General features: G+C 52.1%; 1 protein-coding gene across 7 annotated transcripts in view; it reads right to left on the bottom strand.

The window, feature by feature from the left end:
* The window catches only part of MTMR4 (myotubularin related protein 4), a 53,131-nt gene that overhangs the window by 30,325 nt on the left and 121 nt on the right, over positions 1-22,685 (bottom strand). The window contains exons 1-2 of one of the 7 annotated variants that reach the window (XM_038165653.2): positions 22,130-22,647; positions 6,385-6,455 (exon numbers count right to left, since the gene is read on the bottom strand). In XM_038165653.2, the coding sequence (XP_038021581.1) occupies positions 6,385-6,387 (3 nt within the window). In that variant the 5' untranslated portion in view covers positions 6,388-6,455; positions 22,130-22,647. Of the gene's footprint in view, positions 1-6,384; positions 6,456-6,583; positions 6,769-17,427; positions 17,615-17,680; positions 19,512-19,877; positions 21,705-21,989; positions 22,106-22,129; positions 22,648-22,685 lie in introns of those variants that run through there. The other 6 variants (XM_005015868.6, XM_038165652.2, XM_005015866.6 and 3 more) reach the window with 6 other exon arrangements.

The raw sequence follows: 22,685 nt of genomic DNA, 5'->3' as shown, positions 1-22,685 counted from the left end.
TGCCAGAAGTCTGCTGAAAAAACAGAGCAGCAAAAGGTGGCAGAAGTCTTTTATGCTGGAAAGAAAGTATAGCTATAAAAGACATAAAACATCTTTTCTTTTCTGATATGCATTGGGGAAAAGCAAAATACATCTGTCAATACGTAAAGCACTGAAGTCTCTTTGGTGGAGTCAATGCACACATTGCTCTTTAACGTACTGAGTGCATAGAATGTATGAGTCGTGTTTACAACACACAAAATTATGGACAAGGCAAGTAAGCAAGCTGCTCTGAGACTTTCCGGACCAGCTGGTCAGGACACAGAGCTCAGCTCAGGGCCCAGCACAGGGGCTGCTTCCAGCTCAGGTTGCAGAGGGACCTTTACAGACCTAAGCTGCAGCTGCGCAGAGTTAAGAGGTTGTTTGTCAGATCATTACTTTGAATTTCCAACCTAAGCTGACCTGAACATCCACAAATAGATTTTCCCCTGCTTCAACAGAAATATTTTTTGCATTTGCAGCATTAGAAGAGAACTCACACACAACTCGGATTTGTGCCCGAGAGCCAAGTCTGGGGCTGAGCAGACCCAGCCCCAAGCCTTAGCAGCATGTCAAGAGCCTGCAGAGTTTCAAACTCCACCACTTTCACCTCTTCCTACCGCAAATTTAGCCTCCTGAGTCATCCTAGTTCACAAAATATCTGTTCTCACATCCGTGCAATCAAACAGCTGCAGCACCGAGCAGGCTCAGGGAGTACAGGGCGCCGACAGCCTCCTTTTAGCTGGCTTAACTCAAGGGATTTCCTAAATGCCAAGTCAGATGTCTCCCCAGCCGAGCAGCTGGCGTTCCCTCCATTATCACTAAAAACCGTACGACTGAACTGGGAAGACAAGGTTATTTTCACGTAACTGGGCTCCTCTGAGTGTCTTGCACATGTACATTTATGCTGGGGAAGAGAGAAACCTCCCGCATTTCTCCCAACCACAACAATCCTAAAGGCTTTGTGTACTTCAAGGAAGAGAGGAGCTGAATATAATACAGTCAACATGTTCGTAAGGCCAATTAGTAGTAATTAACCCTGTTTTCTCCCAGTAGCAATGCACATTGTTCATGCTGTGCTGCTCCTCCCTCCCCTCTGCGCAGCTCCACTCACACACCACAGGTAAACAGCTTGCAACCTGCTAGCAGTCCCAGAAGGGATTTGGAGGCTGCATTTGGGTCTGTGCTGGCAGCACAGGACTGCTGCCGAGGCACTGAAATCCCATGGCCTGGAGCTGCTCAGCACCCTGAATTACATCCCGGTGTCAAAAGGTGGCCCAGCTCTCTACAGGACAGGGAGAGTGCAATGCAGCAAGCAGCAAGCACCCGCCTGCTGAGCCACCTCGCAGCTTCCCTCCTGCTCTGCGGGTCTACAGCCCAATGCCCCCTCCCAGAACAAGAGGCCACTTGAGCAAAGTCTGCAGTGCCTCAAAGAGTGCAAATGAAACACTGCAGGGCTGGCAACCCCTCACCCAGTAAAACGTGACTGTTGCAGACAGGTGGCAGCAAGCAACTGAAGGGCAGGAGGAGGAGAAGTGCTCCCGTCCCCTGCAGGATGCCACCACCATCACCCTGGACAGACTTCTGAGAACGGGTCCATCTGCCCAATCCTAACAGACTCCTGTCCTCCACTTCACAAAATGACAGTAAATACCCTCACATCAGGCAGAGGGCACCAATTCTACCACTTCTAATGATTAAGGGCAGGCTTTTTGTCACTGCAGGGTTATGTGAGGAGAGAACCCATGCGGACAGAGAGCCAGGGCTGCTGCACAAGATGGCAGAACCGAACCCACAGCCCTGTCCCTAGGGCTGCCCCGGCCTGTCTCCAGCTGGAGAAAAACAACAGGGGAAAAAACGTAGCAGGAGGAGGTAACTGTCTTGGGCAGATAGTCCCAAAGTCAAAATTTATCCTCCTGCTTAGCACAGATACCTGCACCAGGGTGAGATAAATTGCTATAACGGGGATCTACATGAGCTGATGCAGACAGCTGATGAGCTGTGGCCAATGGGACTTCTTGTTCTGCCTCCTCTTCTTCTCTATGTGAAGGGCATCTTTGTTTCGGGTCTCTCTACAAAAACAGTTCATTTCCTCAAAGCCTAAGGAGGTCCTCGGTGAACCAAAAGGCTGCTGAGCCATTGAGATGGCCTTCCAGAAAAAAAATAATAAATAAACTTGTGTGAAGAGGTTACTGCTTTATATCCCATAAACCAGGAGTGGGGTGGCGAATGTCAGCTTTTGATCTTTACAAGATGACAGTAGAGGTTGTAGATCTGATATACCACACATTTAATACTTGTTCAGAAAACTGCCCAGAAGTGAGCACGTAACACAAGCACGAACAAACACAGAAAGCCTTTGAGAAGAGGGATGACACAGCTCCATATGCCACAGAGATGGGACGGGATGGCTAAACTGCAAAGCCTCACCCTACTAACAGCCAGCAGCCTCCAAAGGGAACAAGTTGAGGTGGAAATCTCGACAGCCCCACTACCCACAGCAGCTGAGAACAGGGAATGCTGCAGCACAAGTTGTATGGCATGCAGCTAGAGCTGCACCCGCACCGACTTACCCCTCGGGTTAGTTTAAGTAATGTATTAAGGTGCTGGTTGCTCTTTACGACTTCCATTAGCCAAAGTTAAGGATTAAACCACCACTAGTGCTGTCTTTAAGGTTATTTTCATCAGCAGCTAATCTTTGGGGGAGAAATAAAGAGATTCTTCCAATCAAAGCAGTCAAAGCTCTTAAGCGATGACCTGTAGCAGCAGAAAAGGCCAAGAAGCTAGCAATCTGCACCGGGGTGCTGCTGAGCAAGGTACCAGCTTTGGGGCATGCCCTTGCTAACCAGAGGGCATTGGTGCTTTGCCCTCTGACCGCAGTGATCACAGCTCATTAACTCCAGCTCAGCTCGCCTGCAGGGAACCAGGTCTCCAAGCAGCCCTCCCTGCAGGGGGCCGAAGCCACCTGCCCACGAACCAGCGCCCAGCCTCCAGCACCCGAAGCAGGCCTGCCCTGAGCTCAGAGGTCACAACCTGCAGAAGAGCTCACAGAAGGACTCACTGAGGGTAAGAGTTACCCCCTACCTTCAGTTGCTGGAAGCAGCTCAGATAAGCAGGAGGGGATAAATGCTTATCTCTACAGCTCACAGTAAGTTGCTTTCTCCCCCTTGTCCCAGGAGGCAGAAAGCCTATGCCCTCTTCCCAAAACGGTGGGTGAGGGGGTGTGGTTCTTTTCTTGCAAAAGGAAAAATAAACAAAAACAAAACAAAGACCAGAAAGGAACTTTTGAGTATAATATGAAAAATGCATAAATCCTTTTCAAAAGGTCCTCTGAAAATGTAAAGATATCTTCAGGTATTCGTAAGAAGACCCTCTTGCCTAGAAGAAGCCAAACTCCTAAAGGTTAAAACTATGTAAGGGCCAGCTCAGGATATGTATCTGCCAAGGCACATGAAAGGAGCCCAGTGAAAAGTAAAGGATTCCAACTTTTTAGTAAGTCTAAAGCTCCAGCCCATGCACCCCATAAAGGACACAGGTTTCGGGAGTGTAGACAAGGATTAAAGGCAAGAGCCACCTTCTGTACAGAGCACGATGCAAACAACAGAGCGCTTCAGCTGTCTAAGGGGAACGTGACAGACCTACAGGAAGGGCACGGAGCAGCACACAGGCAACACCACTGTTCAAAGCTACTCCCAGTACAAGAGCTGGGGACAGTCAGCTGAAACGATGTGGAGCAGGTTCAGAAGGCAGACAGGGCTGCTGCCCACAGCTTGGGAGTACAGCTCTTTGCACAGCATGTCACAGCCGTAGGTAAGGTGGAAAAGGCCAGGGTCTGCACAGCTGCAGATCTTTACTTGGTTTTGAAAAGCAGATAGATTAATTAATGGCCCTTGGTAGGGCCATTAAAAAATCTACCAAGGGCTAATAAAACATCAGGAAATTGTTTCAGGATTACAAAGTTGAGCTGCAGATCCTGACTTGAGGGAGTACAGCAGAGAGATGCTCCCCCAGGCTCTCTCTGCAGCATTCTCCAGTAGACCCTGGCCTTTTCCACCATACCTGGAGGGATTTTTGATGTATTTTCCACACATACATTCACTTCTCCTCCTCTCTGTCCTCTCCTTTAGAGATTCTCAGACTACACGATCTGGAATAGCTGCAAACCAGCCTTGCTTGGGTCTACTCAGCCTCTCCACACGCTGTGTGGTACCCTGAACATCGGTTCCCTGTGACACTGAGAGTAAAGCAAGTTCTCCCAGCCTCAGTTACCATGAAGCACAAGGGCTGCTAGCTAGGAGGAAGCAGCATGACCCTTCCAGTTTCACAAGGGAAGTTCAGGGAACCAGAATCAGACACAGACATGCGGCCTCCAGCCCAGAGACAGCCCTGTCTCAACAAAGGGGAACCTGAGTAGGTTTCCTGACTTCCCACACTCTCACTAACCTGGGCATGAAAAGGTATGGGCAAGAGAAGCAAGCCCCGGGACAGAGTTGCTGACCTAAGTCAGTTCTCGACAGCCACGAACATGCACACAACAAGGAATTTTGTAAGAGCAGGTTGTTTTTCAGTGATTCAGCATGACACAAAGTACGATCCAGACATTTCCAAGATTTGACAGTGAGATGCTCTGCTACAGATACAAAAGAAAGGGAACAGGATTATCCAGATGTTGGTTAGCTTTACCAGTGCCACTGCAACATTTGAGCGTTTGTGACACGTTAGGAAAGGTTGCATAAGATCAGGTCATTTTAAGAAAAGAAAAAGGTTCAATTTTTCATTAACGTTTGGATGCATCTGCATCAATCTCATCTCCATCTCATATAGAGAAACTGTTGGGTCTTTTTCAATCTGAAACCAGAATAATTCCAACTCAGAGTATAAGATGCTTTATCAGGTTACAACAAAGGTATACTTTCATCTCTCCACCCCAAAGCAAGCTAGTCGACCAGAAACATGGCAAGAAGCTCTTCCAAAAGAGAGGAAAGGAGATCTTAAGCCAAGTAAGGAAGCATGAGGATAGGGGCTACACCAAAACTACTGCATGAATAACTACCGTTCCCTCGGGTCCTATCTCTGGTGTCCAGTGAGACAACCCGAGGGAACAGCAGGAAGCTGTTCTCAGACAGGAGCTATCAGGAAAAGGTTCTTCACCAGGAGGCTTGTCAGGCACTGGAGCAGGCTCCAGGGAAGTGGTCACGGCACCAAAGCTGCCAGAGGTCCAGAAGTGCTTGCACAAGGCTTTGATGGTCTGACTTTTTGGGTGGTCCTGGGTAGAGCCAGGAGCTGGACTTGATGGTTGTGGTGAGTCCCTTCCAACTCAGTATATTCTGTGATTCTATGCTACTAGAGCTGACAGTTCAATTAATGCAGACAGCAATTCTCCTTTCCTATTGCAGTTGTTAATAGATCACATGGGGGACAATCCCACTGAAGACATCACCATTTCCTTCAGCAGCCTGCCAAGTTTTTTTGACATGTTTAACCTAAATTTTCAAGTCCTCTGTTTGAATTTCCAGCCCTTTGACTGCATCTGCTGTTCTTCTCTGCTCTCCTTCCAACATAACGATATGCTTCTGACAGCAGTGAGTATAAAGCTGATCACGATACTGCTACTGCAGCAATGCACAGACTTGCTGCCCACCCACTGTAAAACACGCGTATCACCACGTCACGTTCAAATTCCTGTTCAAAGCACTGCCCTAGAGACACCTTCACCCTATCTTTCAACATTCCTCATCTCAAGACTTCTCATCAGATGGCGCTTATTTTGGATATTTTCTTGCTGGAGGCATTAGAGTCACCTTATTCAAGTTCATCAGCAATCTGGCTATTTTGGCTGTGTTTCAGTCCCTCCAGATTCTATTAAACCACATTTTTTTCTGACAAATTATTGTGAAATCTCTGCTACTTTGGTGCCACCAAAACACATTGTTAACATGGTGTTAACTATTCATTAAGAGGTGATAGTGGAACAGAAGGAGAAATCCCAACTTTACTTTTAAAGTAAAAATAAATCGGTAAGGCACAAGAAAAGTATCATTGACTACATCACTAGTCCAAGGAGGCAGAAGAGGATTCCAGTCTTACTTGCTTTGCTTGCCAGTATATTCCAATAACAAGTTTAGAGGTAAATTTTTCCTGCCAACAGCATCCTGACTGCAGACATACTACAGAGCTCTCTGCATTATATTATTATATATAATACACAATAGTTTAGTATTTTTCTTTCTAATTCTTGTATTTTCTCTCACATTTGGACATATTTTTGGACACACACACACACAGAAAAACAAAACAAAACAAAACAAACAAACAAACAAACAAAAAAAAACCACAGGACAGAGGAGGACTAGAATATGTACTCACCATCCTCAGCCACTGTCCAGGACCTCCTGGGTCAATCACAGCTCAGTCTCCTCTTGTTCCACGAAACACACCTGCAGCAAACAAAAGAGCCCAGAGCAGAAATTCAGATCAACAGCAATGACACCTCAATATGAACAGAGACAAAAAATTATAGTAAGAGAGCGCAATAGGCCAGTGCTCTGTATTTATCGCTGCTAACCTCTGTTTTGCGCCCTTTCCAGGACATGCTGGGTATCAGAGTCGTTATCACAGGGGAGACACCATGTCCCAAGGGTCAGCCACTACACGCAGGACCTGCTCCCCACCAGCACGTGGTGGCCAGGGCTCCAGAGGTGTGAAACACACCTTGGGGATGGCACAGTGGCTCTGGCAGAGAAACTGAACTGTATCTGTGGGCAACATGGGTGTAAGACTGAAGCAGACACAGCCTCCTCCCCAAATTCCACTTTATTTTACTTCCATGCCCACTCAAGAAATCAAGTGGTACAAGCCTCTAGCTCTAGTAAAGGGTAAACCTCAAAATTAACAGTTGGAAAGCTCATTAACGGGGTAGAAGTACTTCTTTCACTCTTTATGTTACCAAAGGGCAGGAGAAAAGTAGCTGGGGAGAAACATTCTCCTGTCAGACAATGGAGCACACACTGAACTACTGCCCTGAACGGCAGTGAGACAGAAAAAAACATGGCATTCTACAGAGGAACACGTGCTGAGGGAGCCGAGGGAAGAAAGACCTGGTTGTTAGGGTTCAAGGACCTAGGGAGGACCCTTTGTGGGACATTTGAGATATCAGATCATCACAATTGCTGTGCACCGTGCGCCCATGTCCCTGGTGCCACTCATGTCTGTGCAGCACCCTCAGCACATGCAAGCAGAGCACACGTGTGTCGCTTGCACTCCCCGTCCCCCCCAGTTTTTAAATATTACTTTTTTTTTTTTCTTTTTTTCCCAGAAATATTCAGTTTTAAATATAGCCTGAAGGTGGCTTTGAGCTCACCAACCAAACCCAGCCTCTGGCAGCAAGCAGCCATCTGTAGTGTGCCAAAGCTCCAGGGATGTTCAATGCCTTGGGTAAGTTTTGCCACCATTTCATGTGAAGATTTTCTTCCCTCCTCAGACAAAATGTAAATGTCAAAAAATGTGGAACTGGAGAGGGCCTAAAGTTCTCTTTGATGTGATTTACTCCTCCTTTCACCATCAAGGCATTGCATCGGACACAGCAGAGTTTCTGCACATCTACTGAGCACTTTCCCTCCGCTCTGGGATTTCTTTCCCAGCACAGAATTACGTGAGGTTTCACACCTACACGTCAGAAGGCTAAACCAAATGCCAGCAATGAGAATTCCTTTCTGAAATTTAATCTTCCCCAAGAACAAGAAGCATGCAAGTCATCCAGGAACACGGCCGTGCTGGAGGGAGCTCTTGCCCTGCCCCAGGGCTCACAGCCTGCAGCAGCGCCATCCGAAAGGAGCAACTGCCCTCGTGCTTCAGCTCATTTCTGCTAATTTCTCATGTCTTGCCACGCACACAATGAGAAAGGAAGGGAACTTCAGAAAGGGTTCAAAACTTATCTGCTATATTCCCTTACATCTAAAAGCAGGTAACTGAGTTTCAGCAAAGCATGAAAAACAACAATGGGAATGAGTGTTTTCACAGAATCACAGAACTGAAGGGGTTGTAAGGGACCTCAAAAGATCATCAGATCCAACCCCCCTGCCAAAGCAGGTTCCTCAGAGCAGGCTGCCCAGGTAGGCATCCAGATGGGCCTTGAATATCTCCAGAGGAGACGCCACAACCTCCCTGGGTTTTGTCCTAGGGAAACAGAAAAGCCAAATACTGCAAAATCAAACCCTGATCCAGTTTATCTCTTTCTAACTAAAATGGATTTTCACACCATTTAGCAAAAGAGCCACTTCACACCAGACTTCACATAGAGAAAAACAACTGGTGGTAGCTTACTATGCCACCAGGAGGAGCCGCTGCCAGGCAGGGACTTACAAATTAGGTGAACAGCATAATTAGCCAGGGAAGTAAAATGTTAATACACTTTGTTCACTAATCTGAAGCTATCTGAATTATTGATAACGATGAATGACACACGAGTACTTTTCCTGCTGTACGCTTTGTACCGATGTATTAAATCGTTGCTAATGGCCGTTTGAGCTCCTCACTTCCTCCCTCATACGAGAAGTTGGTGTAACTGCTGTAACTGCAGTTCTCCTCGGCTACAGCCCGCACCAGGCCGCTCCTCCAAGCTGCCACCGCCAGGCTGCGGCGAGAGGAGGCCGAGAGGAGGCCGAGAGAAGGCTGCTCCGGGTGAGCTCAGCTCGCAGGAACGTGGCCACCTCCTCCCGCTGCCTGGGCAGGCCGGGGCAGCACCAGGCAAGGCCTTCCTGAGGACCTGTGGAAGCCGGGAGGCCCCGAAGGCACCGGCCCCCAGCTGTCCTCCTCAGCCCGGGGCCTGCGGACAGCTTCACTCACGCGGCCTCACGTGCTCCTCCACCGGCACCTCAAAGCTGTCCTCACTGATGCTGTCTGCTGCCTCAGGACTTAGCATGGTGCTCCTCCTCCTCGCGGAGGCTGCTGCGTGGGGCTGGCTCTGTCCCACCGCCCCACTCTCCCCAGAGGTCACACACTGTGCAGCAGCACGCCATGCAGGCCGGGTTCCCCTAAAATCCTGCTTAAGCCCACCAGGTCGGAAGCTGCCCTAAAATCACAGCTGCAGGGGATGCACCGGGCCTGGCCACAGGCTAATTTGCCCACCTTGGCTTGGGCATAAACAACAAGGGGAGCAGAGGCAAGGGATGAAGCTGGGGAAGAGGTAGGAGCACGATGCCCACTGCTCTCCCCAGGGCTCACGCAATGCTGCCCAACAGACCTGGGTTGGGTGAAGCAGGAAAACAATTTGTGTTGTTCTCATGTTTTTATAGCCTGTATCCTTCTCCAGGATTATTAATCTCGGAGCCAAGCCCTCAGATAACAAGGAAGTGTCAGAGTTGAGAGCTCCCATAAAACCTTAATTTGTTCTCCCCACAGCCCTCTTGCGCACGTGATTCAGGCGGGTTACACAATGGTGTTATTTCCTCAAGGGACCTTTGTCTCTCTTAGTGCAAAACAGAGAGGCAGAGACCGAAGCAGCACTGGACAGGGACAGGAATTAATCTTGAAACCTCTGCCCTCACCTGCTGCAGGTGCTGGGAGCAATGCTGAGGGTGCCAAATAGCCTGGTTCCATTCTCCTCGGAGGAAAAATTCCCCTGGAATTTTCTTAATTCCAGCTCCGGGCTCAAATACCTGTTTGACTTTGCAAGTCAACATCCAAATGCATCAAGCGTGTGTGCTCTGAAAAACCTGACTCCACGAGCTAACAGCTAGGCTGTCAACAATGGGAAGAAACATTCGCTTTCTGCATCTGCCTACCTCGCTCAGGACTGTGAAAATAAACAGCCAGCACCTATTTATGGCAGCTGCATGGAAAAGCTCAGGAAAACCTTAACAGCCCTGTCTTCAGTGCAGCTTGATTCACTACAGTGATGTAGGCTTAGGGAATGGGGAATAAATAATAAATAATAACAAAGCACCACAGAGGAGTTTCCCGTGAGCACCTGCCACTGGTATGTTACGGGGAATGAAGTCCTTTGGGAGGGAGAAGCACGGCGGTTTAGGAGCTGTGCCCATCCACACGCACGTGGGGAGGTTTCCCGTACTGATGGAGCTCAGGGAGGTGAGAAGGGCAGCAGACGACAGGCAAAGCTCCGGGGCAGATTTCAGCACACACCCCAGGCAAGATGGGAGCTTGCCTTTCCTGTGGCTTCTTTGCACCGCTTAGGAAATGCTGGCGGTTGTTTGCAGCTGGAGTGAGGCTCTCCATGCTCAGCGCCTGCCCCAGGCTGAGGTTTTGGTTTAATTTCAGTGAAAACAGTGCAGTTAGTCCTAATGTACTTAATGGCAGAAAACAGTCCCGTTATTAAACAGGGGATGTTAGAAGAAACAACCAGGAGTCCAATTAGCCTTATTTTGATCCCAAATGAAAAAAAACAGCCATCTCAGGCCTCTCAACTAATTACAGGCTAAAAATACAATTGTCAGACCACTCGGTTACATGCAAAGTGGATTCTACAGAATAGTCTTTGTTATTTTAAGTGAAACTGCAGGTCCCAGGGTTGCTCCTAATGAAGGCCACTAACAGCTGGTCTTCAACAACAAGAATTTTTTTTTTACTTTTACTGATCAATAAACATTCAAAAGAAAAGCTTGGGCTACCAGGGTTCAGAACCATCTCCGCAATACTGAATTATGATGGCAAGTGGGCCAAAGCATTCAGCTCACCCTGCAGTGAGAAGTACCCCAATTTACCTGTGTGTGGGCATGACCAGGGCCGGGTACGAGTGCAGCGGAGCAAGAATACCCGGCAGGTGAAGAAGGGCAGCAGGAACAAGGAAGGGGCAGGCAGCCTGCCGCAACGATACCTAATGGGGCACTGGCTGAGGTGGTGACCCGAGGGCAGTTCTGCCCCCATGTGCCCAGCATCGTGCTCCTGTCCCCAGCATCATGGGGCCAGGACTGGGGCTGCCTCCAGGTGGCCAAAGTGCAGACAGCAAGCACACAGCAGAGGGACCAAAGTAATCTGAAGGAAAACAAGCTTGTGTACACAGCTTAAAAAAACATCGAGACAACTTGCTCAGTACGTTTTTTTTATGCAAAGTATGCTCAGCTCTGGGCAACTCTGCTGACAAGGATATAACTCAATCCAATTACTGATAGATGAAGTTTCAGAACTGGATAAATTCCATCAAGCTTCTGACAAAGCCAGCCTTTTTACAGTTTATCAGATACCTTTTCTTCCAGTTTGACTAAGCGAATCCCCACAGGTCTCTGGGTAAGCAGCGCTGCCCAGGATGCCCTCAGCACCCTGCAGCTCCGGCTGCTGGTACCTGGAGAACAGCGGCTTGGGATCACAGAGCAAATTTCACGTTCAAAGTCACTGTTCCTGCGGGATTTGGGAGGCAGGAAACGTTCTCCTGTGGAGGAGGGTGCTGTCCCTGGCCCTGCAGCGCTGCACAAGCATCACCCACCCCTAGGACGGGACGGGACGGTCTCACCTCCTCAGTTCCAGACAAATGAGGAGCAGGACACGGACCCGCAGGCACTGCCCCAACCTTCCTGATTGGAGGGTTGGCTCATGATTAAAATGCCCTGAGACTGTTAGGCTTCGTGTTAACAGAGAACCATCAGAAGACGTCCCTGAAAACTGGTTTAGCTCCTCCTGCGTTCAAAGCAGGAGCACCCAGGCTTCCATCACGGGGATTGCACCCAAAGGCCAGAGCAGGACATGCAGGATCGCGGAGAGACAGGGGAAAGCTGCCGAAGCTGTAAGTACTTCTGGCTGCACAGCACCCTCCTAAGGAGAACTTCACCTTTTGGCCCTCAAAACCATACTTGGATTAGGCTGTTTCCAAGCCTCGTTCTCTCAGCCCAGTTGAAGCTGTGCAGTGAGGATGTCTGAAGTCTGTCCTGCTCCAAGCTGGCCCATGGCACTGCCAGCTCGCACACCTGCGGTGGCCAGACCCCGCCTGTACCCCCTGTGCTGGAGCTTCTGCAGAAGAGCTCAGACACAAATGAGAGCACAAACCTGGGCTGACACGCGGGCCAACAGCACTCGGACTGGGGACTTGCTCCATGCCAGCGAGCACAGAGCATGGGTGGTGGGCAGGAGGCCCAGCGCTGCCAGTGGCCAGGGACTCTCACAGGTGACAGCGGGACAGGTGAGCAGCCTGACTGAGACCTGGGCACTGAGGGGGAGAAACAGCACGTGCACGCCACCTGCAGAGGGTGGCTGGGCGTGAGCCTGTAGGCAAGGTCAGGCAGAGCATGGGACAATGCGAGGACCACGAGCAGACCCAGGTGAATCCCAGAAGATGCTGGAAGAGCAGCAGAGGGGGTGGGAAGGGGCAGAGTGAGGTCAGGGAAGGGATTTCAGGAGCCAGGGAGCTGAACCTCTTGAGTGGTGAAGAGGTAAGAATAAATCAGAGAGCCTGCCAAGTTCAAGGTTTTTGTATCAGCAGTTCTGGTGCAGGGGGAAAGATGGGTTGGAGACGTGCGGGATGTCAGCCCAAGCTGGCTGTGCATGGGGGGTGTAATGAAGGAAGGAAAAAGTCAGTCATGGGAGGTGAAGAGGAGCACAGGTGGCTTTGCTTTAAGCAAGAGACCACACAGTTTACTGCATAGGGCAAGGATTCAGAGGCAGATGAGACAGGAAGGGGGCAGAGGTGCGAAGAGACGCTGTGCCTGCCGCAGGGAAAGGAGCAGAGCGCTGCGGGAAGTGTGGGGAGGCACGAAGGGACGCTGGCACTGCACTTCATATTCTCTCGGAAGAAACAAGATCCTCTGCAGAAAAAGAGAAGGAGGAAGAAGATGGGAGCTTTGGAGATCCCAGAGCTGTGTGCAGAGCAGCCAAGTGCACTGAGAGGGGGTGGCCTGAGCTGAGCCGGCTGCCCTGGGGCACCGCAGTTTCGAGGCAGAAGCAAAAGGGGCTGAGGGGGAAGGAAGGGAGCAGAAAGGAGAGAAGGATGCTGGGGCAGAGAATGGGGCGTGGAGAGAGCTGGAAGGTGAAAATGAGCAGATGGGATAAGAGCCTGGGGGAGGAACATACCACCAGGATTTGAAAAATGCCTCTGGGGGCAGAGGCCAGCCAGGTGTGACCCAAGTGTGCAGGATGACAAGGGACGAGGACAGAGCCTGTGCTCTGCCAGACCCCTGAGGAGCACTGCCATCCATCCGCCACTGCAATGACTTTACACGTAATTAATTTCAGCAGCATGCCTGCCTGCCAATCAGCTCCACTGTTTACATTAATGACAGCAAAGTCACAGTTTCAAGGGGAAATTGGTGACCGCTGACAAAGCCACACATACCCAGAGCACCTCCTTTCTCTCACCGGCGGTGCCACGCAATGCCTCGCTTGCAGGCGAAGCAGCCGAGGGGCCGGGGGCAGCCAGTGGCACCAGGTGGCAGCAGCACGCCGGGGATGCTCCCCTGCCAGGGCTGCCTCTGCCACCTCCTTCATCTTCCTGAGGACCTGGCAGAGAACAGGGACTGGCACCGGCCCCGCGCGCTGTTATCGCTGCAGCGATCCATCTCCGGTGACAGCCGCGGAAGAGCTGAGAGCAGCAGAGGGCGAAGCAGGCCGCTCAGTCACTCCAGTGGCCTTCGGAGAAACCCCAAACCGTGGCACTAAAGGGCCCCCACCCCACCTGACCCTCCTGACCTTTTCCAGACCCTCCTGACCAGGCACAGAAGGGGCTTGAGACTGAGGCTCTGTGCTGGACTTCAGAGCCCCTGAGTGAAGGGAGATGGGAAGTGCAGCGGGACTTCGGTGAGCATTTCCAACGCCCCCTCTAACTCCAGCCCGTTCTCCGGTTCTGTTTGCTTTTCTTTATAAAAGCAGTCGGGACATTTCAAGTCACAATCAGGCCTTTATTCAAGTACAATTGCCTGGTCCCTACCCAAAGCAGTGCAGATGGACCGGGCCCAGCTGCACTCTAGGTGCCTGCTTCTCCCCATCCTCTGCCTGCAGCTCCAGAGCCAGGCCTGAGCCAGGGAGGGAACGCAGAGCCCCTGCCACCCACCAGAGCGTGGGTGCTGCCTGGGGCTGCAGAGGACCCCAGGAGGGTTTCTCAGGGGCTGGGCTGCCCTGGGGAACACACGCTGCTCCCTAAGTGCCTCAGGGAGTGGAGGAGGTGGCTGAGCTCCCAGTCACTCAGACTCCGGCAGCCCTGTTACCTCTCCGTGCTGCTCTGCTCTCAGATTTAACTCAATCTCAGGAAGGAAGCAGCAACAACTTCAAGGAAATGGTGACTGTGCTACTGAGGTCACATCCCAAGTCTCCAGGCTGCATAAGCACTGTTCAACCTGGTTTCCCTGCAAACATTCATTTTTCTTACTCATCGGAAGCCTGTGCATTTTAATTCCCATCAACTTGTAATGTCCTTGACAGCTGGCGTTTTCTTTGAAAGACAGTCTTTGTGAGTACAAGAAAAAAAAAAAAAAAACAGAAAAAAAAACCTGAAATATGTGACCCAAATGCACCAGAAGGCTCAAAAATCAAAAGAGAAGTCCTGAAATGTGCCAATCCCATCTCTCCCTGTTCCCCAGCTTCCTTGAGCTCACAGCTCTCTGGGGCACCTGGGCTGCAATGAGCTCCTACCAACAACCTGGGTATTTTAAAATAATGTCAACTAAACAGCAGCAGCACAAACTCAGCCCAGATTCTGCTGGTGTTAGGGATACAACTACTATTACTTTCACACAGATACATAAACATCCCCAACAGGTGCTAATTTGCAAGTCTTAGGGTGTCAAAGGCATCTGCCTGGCACGAGCAGGAGGAGGGCAGGACTGACAGGAGAACCATTCCCCTCAGTTAAGAGCCAGAGGCCAGGCAGGGTGCCTTTGGCATCTAAACTGGCACCCACCTGCAAGCACCCAAAGCCCAGCTGTGACAGTCAGTGGGAAGTGTCTGAAAGAAAGCCAGTACTGCTGTTTGTCCGGGTGACCGGACGCCCTGTAACATCACCTGTCCTGAGACACTGTGGGGTTTGGTGGCTCAGCGGCCTACGGGCACTTGGTTAAGCTACAGCAGCCTCCACCTCCCCTTGCCCTGTCCCTGGCCAGGTGCACGCAGCACGGGACTCTGCAACCTGCTTAAGAGGCTCGCGCCAGGCTGGGTCTCTCATTGTACCCTCCCAATCCCAAGCAACACCTACATCGGCCTTTAAGGATTCCCCCTTCCCACCCCCAGTCCCGTGAAGTCTCTGGTTTAAGAAGAGTAGCCTGGAGTCCCTGGTCTTCTTTCATTTCCAGGTGTCTGGAGCCTTCAGAACAGCTCTGTGCTTTAGCAGTGAAAATCATGTCAAAGGATTGTGCTGCACGCTAACCTGCTTTCATGAACCAACTCACCTCGAACCATGGGGCAGGACAGCAAATTCAGGTGAGCTTAACTGCTATGGCCCCTGCCCTCTACCATGAGCTTAACCACTTCTAAAAACAGTACTGCCCATGACGTCCTCTCAACAGACATGCTTAGAAAGGGAAATCCCTAGCCAATCAATAAAAGGAAAGAGAAGGTAATTTGATATATATAGCAAGTCCCCTGCTTATCTGACAGTATGAGCCGCACAAATTCACACCCAGAGCCCCCTCCCCGCTGCCCAGGACAGGGCATGGGGACAGTCACACGACAAGCTCAATGCTAAAAGGAGCCAAAGGATTTACACTCATCTGCTGCAATTAATACAAACTTCTTTTTACGCTAGGAGCAGTGACTGCGATCACTTACCTTAAGTAACTGACTGCACTAAAACTCGTCAGCATTGAATTCCTGCCTCAAAGAGATTTAGGCCAAAAATGAAATACATCAGACTTGCTATATCTGAATACAAAAAAAAAAAAAAAAACCAACTCAGAAGGCAATGGGATTTTTTTCTTTTTTCCTTAAATCCGAGACAGCCACCTTTTGCACGCCAGCGCCTCACTGACACGAACAGTTGATATCCCAGGCCTGCTGAAATCAGCGGCAGACCCAGCAGCAGTTTCAGCTGAAGCCAGAATTTCCCCAGCACCACTTACTCATTTCAACACGCGCACTGCAACACAAGCTAGCACCCAGGGCTGCAACACAATAGCTCTGGATACCAGCAGTAATGAAAAACAGGCAGAGCGGAAAGCTGTGTCTTTGAGAGAAGTCAGAGGCACGGTGCTGGAAAAGGCATCCTGCTTCCCAGTCGTTGCTCCAGTAACTCTGGAGCTCTGTGACTTTTCGGGGCAGTGAGGGGAAGCCAGAGCAGCAGCACAGCCACCTGCAGCATGAGCACATCAGGACCCTTCCTCTGGGTGCCCTGTGCTCCAGGGAACTCTGCCGTGTGAATTGGGTGCTCGTTCAGGCTTTGATTTTGGCTGCTTCGTCATTAGTAAAATATGCTGAAAATGTGACTTCCTCCTGCTAGAGGAGCAGACCTATTGAACCTTTCCTGAGAAGTCCAAGTAACTTCCTCTTGTATTGCAAAAAAAGAGAAGACAAGCCCACAGGTTGTATCGTTTGTCACACTGCTGGAAATTCCTCTAGCAGAAAGAGCTATTGATGCAGCAGAGAGAGAGAGAAAGAGAAGGGGAGAGGGAGGGAGGGGAGGGTTACTTTTCATTACGTGTGTGCTTTATCAAACAAAACTGTTAGTTCTCTTTAGAGTACTGAAACACTTTCGCTTCCTCTTTCGTCTCATTTAGCAACTGCAGAGAAAGCACCCTGCTTTCTAGTGAGGCAGTTTGATTATCTGCACAGAACCTCTGCATTGAACGGCTTTATCACATGAAAACAATCTCCATCTACTCTCCTTGCTGAGCAAAGCCAGCTCTGTCTAGGATTCTCTTACCCAGCATCCGGGGGCACCTGGCCACCCCCTTTCGATGGCAACAGGAGGCAGAGGCAGCAGGGGAATCAGTCTGCCTGCTGGCATGCCAGGGGTGACACTCCTGGGAGAGGAAGGGCAGGGAGCACAGCCAGTAGGCAGCAGCCATTAGCTTTTAAAATAGGAGAGGGGAAAGAGCAAAGAACAGAGCAGGTAAGAAATTATCTCGTGTCAGTCCAAGAAGGTGCAAAGGACGGGAGGGAGCGGTGCGAGTCACCTGCCCACTGGCACAACCAGCCCTGCACCCACTGCCCAGGTCCCTGCAGCATGCCTCTGAGCCACCCCAATCCGAGCACGGCACCACAGCACCTTGCACGCTGGCTTAAGTCAGCTGAAAGCACGCTAAAGGGCACGGCTGATCCTTCATAAAGAAGCGCTGCCCGTTCAGCTCCTTCTCTGATAGTGTACTTGTCTCTGAGCACTGCAGGGGCTTCACTGCGGGCTGGCAGCCCGATGCTCACAGTGCCACCACATTATGCAGCCACTCAGAGATGAGAAAAGGAACAATTTATCCTGGGACAAGTATCTAAAAGGTGCTGCCTCCCCCAGACCCCCGCACCATGGCTGGCACTGCAGACGCCCACCTGAAGGACCAAGGAGGTCACACCAGTAGAAGGATCGGAGAAAAGCAGCCGCAGCGACGCCTTTCTTCAAGGCACCACTGCCGAGGACAGTGCCTGTAAGGCTTCCTGAACCGAGGAGCGTTTGACATCACCCTGAGCCGTGGTGCGATCTGAAAAAGCTAGAGGGAAAGGCTGGGACTCGCTCCGGGGCCCCTCAGGGATTTCTGGACGTACCCGCAGCCCCTGGAGTGTCCCACCACGGCCCTTCCCTTACCTCGGGCCCTCCTGCCAGGGCGCATGTTCCTGCTCAACGCCCCGCGTGTGCCTTTGGTGACAGCAGCCACTGCAGTGACGTCTTACAGGTTCAAAAACCCCCCAGAAAATAGGGACTTCACAGCTTAGACGAGCACTTCTCCTTTGAAATCAAGGGACTTCCTCTTCCCATAAGCAGCTGGTTGTGGACATCAAAGCCCAGCACACATCAGTAACGCATTCAGAGCCCGAGACACTTTTCACCTTCTGTGTTAGAGGCAACAAGGCCCTTATAAAGGGCAGCGGTCAGGAGCTGGGAGAGGGAAGGATACACAGGGCCCTCAGCATTGGGCTGTCCTGGGGATGATAAAACTCCCGAGATCTGGTAATAAGTCATTGTACGGGGGCACCGCACTGCGTAGTTCCAGCACCCACCCGAGCCCAGCAGTGCTGAGGTGTCTCCTGGCCCCTGAGGTGTCTCCTGGCCCTGAGTACCCTTGCTGGGCTCCCACACATCCATGGGGGAACTCCCGTCCCCCAGAGAAGGCACGCAGGGCATGGGGAGCTCCCCTTTCCCAGGGTGGTTGCCTCTGTCATCCACTTGTGAAGGGTGTGGAAAGGAAAAATGCAGGCTAGTAGCTCCCCTGACAAAGAAACATGAGGTGCTGGCACCTTCCAGAAGCAGGAGCTCTCCCCTGCATACCAGGCAGGTGATGAACAGCCTCGCACAGGTGAGAGAGATGTTTGCAGAGGAGAATGAGGCATGCGGTCTGCAAGCACAAAAGATTCAAGTCCTCAGAAAGCAAAGCTGATACCCCTGCAACAGGAGAGTTAATCCCTCTGCAGGGTCCCAACCCAGTGGGACAGCAGGGGAAGGGCTGCCCAGGAGCTGGCACAGATCACACCTTGGTGGTTCCCCACATCCCCAGGACCTCAGCTTTAAGTAAACATGAACTGTAACATCAGAGGGAGCAATTCCCACAGACAGAGCTATCAGGCTCTGACAAACCCTGGCGTCCATCACTGCGCATGGAAGGAGCACTGCCGAAGGATCAGGGGCTGCCAAGGCCCCAGACCTACCCGAAGGTACAGAAAGGTTGACAACAGCGCTCCAAAAGCTTCTACAACTGCACTTAAGTGTAGGCTGCTGGTAAGGTAAAGCTGGCACAGCCTCAGCAGATAGCTTCTTAAGAAATTTCTGATACTTCCAGAGGAGCTCACCAAACAAAGCTCACCAGAAGAACACTACTGCTATTCTCCCCACATCCAAACGCAGCCATCTCAGCCTGCTCCATTTAGGGAACAGAAACACGCCCGAGCACAGCCTCCCTGCCTGAAAAGGCTGATTTCCATCTACCTAAGTCCGACTGTCAGGGCAGCACAGGCGTCCAGACAGCCTGCACCCAGACACACTGGGCTTGCTCCAAAGTTTTCACTAAGGTTGGAGAGTTTTAGCCTGTGGGAAATCCAGGCTGCCACAACAAGAGATGTGACCAAAGGCACCGGGGCAGCTGCAGCTGGTGGGAGGTAGGAGCAGGGCATGCCGTCCGGTCAGAAAGCAGAAGTAAGCACAAGCTGAGACGATGCTGATTGGGGTGAGAAGCAACAACTGCACGGCTCCAGACATCCACCTGCACCTCCACCCGAGCATCCCGGGCCACACGAGGCCCACCGGGTAACAGTGCTGCCAGGCGAGCTGTGCCATGGCTGGCTGCGCTCTCACCAAGCACCCTTGGTGAGGTGTCCTCAAACCTGGGTGCAATGCCTTGTAAACGAGACACTCAGCGAGGCAGCAGCTTCTCTCTTCCACATTAAAACAGCTAAACAGACTCCTGCCCGGCTGTATCACACTGTGTGCACGGTGCTGAGTGCTGAATGCCAGTCATGCACCAGCAATAAAGTGTGCTTCTGCAGATTACTTTGAAAGACTTAAAAAAATATATATATAATAATAATATTGGGAAGGCAGGCAGTGCAGTTGAAGTAACAGAGGCAACCGAATAGACTGATGCTGGGTTGCCACAAGAAAATCAACCACTAGGAGAAAGCTGGCTACTGTAACGAGTTCCTAGGCTGAAACACAAAAAAGCCTCTGAAGCTTCCAGAAGAAACAATGCAAACTGCACCCTTTGCTCCGAGCGGTTCTCAGTTTCAACAGAGAACATCAGAGAAAGACTGGCAAAGAGCAAGCAATTGAATTGGTTCTGGAGGGTCCTTACCATAAAGCTGTCACTCGCAAGCAGTGCCGTGTCCCCGCACGCTCTGCTGGAGTGAGCAATTCCAAAACCTCATTTTGCAACGAAGAACTGGCCGGGCTGGAAAAGGAACAAGTCCGCTCCCTAGTCAGCGCTGCTCGAGCTATGGAACGGAAGAAAGCTCTAGAGGATATACTACCATGAATGTGGGCTTAAGTTCAGATACAAGACTTTGCCCCCAAGCAGGTAAGTCGTGATTTCCACCCATGTTTCTGCTGCCAGGACGGACTCCTCCAGAGAGGGGTGGAGCTGCCTGCAGTCAGCAGTCGCCTGCCTCAGTAAATGCCACCAGATTTGGCTTCTTGTGAAGCCTCAGGCAGGAGGTGAACAGCACGGGGCCGCACTTTGCTATCGGAACAGCCCCATCCACCTTATTCCTGGCCAGTCCATTTCCGAGGCTGAGCTTGTCAGTCCTTGTCACCAGCCCTCCAGTCTTGCACCCTTGCAAGAGAGAGCGCCACATTTTCTTCCCCAGGAAAACAAGTGGCGGCAAATGCAAAACTCATTCTGCATGTCCAGCAGAGTTGACCTTCACGGGGTTTCCAGTGCATGAGATCAGCTGTATCAAGCGTGCTGTGGAGCAAGTGCTCCACCTAGAAGATAAGGGATACAATCCACAAGGGAAGGAAGACTGGTATTGCTCTAAACCAAAGGCTAAAAGGAATAAGGTGCCTGCAAATAGACACAACTGCAAAGGAAGCTTCAGAGGCTGGTAACTTAATGTGAGCTGGATCAGAATATACCAACGTGTAACTCTCCTCTCCAGAGATGTGTCATGGGCAGGCTACTCCCTCTTGAAAAAGAAATTTGAGGTAATCTCTCAACCAAGAAAGAGCAACCAAGTCAAAAGAAAAAGCAACAACAAGGCCATTGCCACTACAAAGAGCAGGAGCCACCTCCTCAGCTTTGCTTCTGCCACTTCCCTTCGTTGTATCCCCTGTGAAAGCCACGGCACTGCTTTCAAACCTACCCCACACAGATCAATCAGGCCTGCAGAGGGATGCTGCAAAGCCACACGAAGCCATTCCCAGTCCCTAGCACAGCACAGCTCCCTGCAGAAGGGGAAGGGGCTCCCCCAGCTCAGGAGCAAAGCTGGGTACGGCTCCACGACAAAACCTCAGCTCGAGGAAGGTTGGGCAGAAGAGGGCTCCCCCACATGAATAAACACTCTCCTGCAGGAAAACGGGCACATATCACATGGGATTCAACCCCTAAACGTGTTTCAGTTTCATTTCAACTCAGGCTCCCAGTTAAATGCGCCAGCAAGTAACCGGAGACCACCTCAGTGTGTAACAGCGACGCAGGGCATCGCCACGGCCGCAGCCTTTCCAAACAGCTGCAAAGCTCTGGCTGCAGAGCCAAAGCGCCTCGCAGTGGGGCAGCTTCCTTCCTCAAAGGCCGACGCTTGCAGCAGTTCACCACCTCGGCCGGAATGCCCACCTTACTGCTCGGAGGTGGCTCGCACTCCGAGGCGCAGACGAGGCTGCGCTCACTGGGCAGGCAGAGCAGCAGCACAGGGAGCGAGGCTGCGGCCCAACCACGCCACTCGTAGTCCTGAACAGGCATTTTACTATTTATAAGCTAATCATCTGACCCCTCTGCAGGGAAATCCTATCCTTGGGCCGCGGGGAGAGCAGCCGCCTCCACAGGACAGCTGGGAGGGGCAGCGGGATGCGGGCATGTGGATCACTTCCTCCCAGCTCAGGAGTGGTACAGACATCCTGGGGGTGAGCCAGGACTGCCAGCAGGAATTCATCTGTTACCCAACTTGCTAGGAGCAAGGTAATTTTTTTAAATTGTCTCTCTCCTCCGTTCACCGCTGTCCAAATTCCCAGACATTGATGTTTCCCCGCACACCATGACAGTGCCATGGTGAGACCACATCCAAGTCCCGAAGCTCTCCAACAGACGGAGAACTGTGGGGCAATGAAGCTGCACTGGAGGGTGGGCCAGCAAGGACGGAAGAAAAAGGTACAAACTTTTGTTTGTAGTTGCTTGCCAGTTATGAATTCCTCGGGACGTATTCACCCTGGGAGCCTGTGCAAGTACACAGCACGGAGATGTTTTCCCGCTCACCTTCCTCCCATGCAGAAACACTCCAGGTTAGTTTACGCTGCTGGGTTTTCTTGCGAGGCGTCACTCAGCGACTCCCAGCACAACCCCACGCACCCGTCCCGTTCAGCCCCACGCGTGCCCGGGGAACGAGCTCGTTTTACCTCTGGCCCCTTTTCTGTACCGAGCGGCCGGTTCCTGAGGCCGCCTCTCCCTCTCAGGACAGGCCGCGGGGAGCGGGGGCAGCTCCGCCTCGCCAGCAGCAGCGCCTCGGGGGGGGCTCGCGGCAGGAGCCCGCCGGCCGCAGGGACGGGCCCGGCCCCGCTGCCCGCACCGGGACGGGCACCCTGCGGGCATCGCCCCCGCCGCCGGGACCAGGGCGGCTCCGAGCAGCCCCGGCCGAGCGGAGAACCGCGGGCGAGGCAGGGCCGGCAGGGAACCGGGCAGGGAACCGGGCAGGGAACCGGGCAGGAACCGGGCAGGAACCGGGCAGGAACCGGGCGGCCGCGGGGAGGGCAGGGCACGGAGCCGCCCGGGCACGGGGCTGCGGCTCGGCGGGGCCGGCCCCGGGCCCCGGGGAGAGATCTGCCGGCGGCCTGCCCCGGGAGGGAGGGAGGAGGCGAGGCCCCTGCCCCGGCCCCGGCCCCGGCCCCGGCCCCGGCCCCGGCCCCGGCCCCGGCCCCGGCCCCGGCCCGCGGAGCCCCCCCCGCCCCCCCCGGG

This window comes from Anas platyrhynchos, chromosome 20, assembly GCF_047663525.1.
Source record: "Anas platyrhynchos isolate ZD024472 breed Pekin duck chromosome 20, IASCAAS_PekinDuck_T2T, whole genome shotgun sequence".
Lineage (NCBI taxonomy): Eukaryota > Metazoa > Chordata > Aves > Anseriformes > Anatidae > Anas > Anas platyrhynchos.
This window is presented reverse-complemented; position numbering and strand designations above follow the sequence as displayed.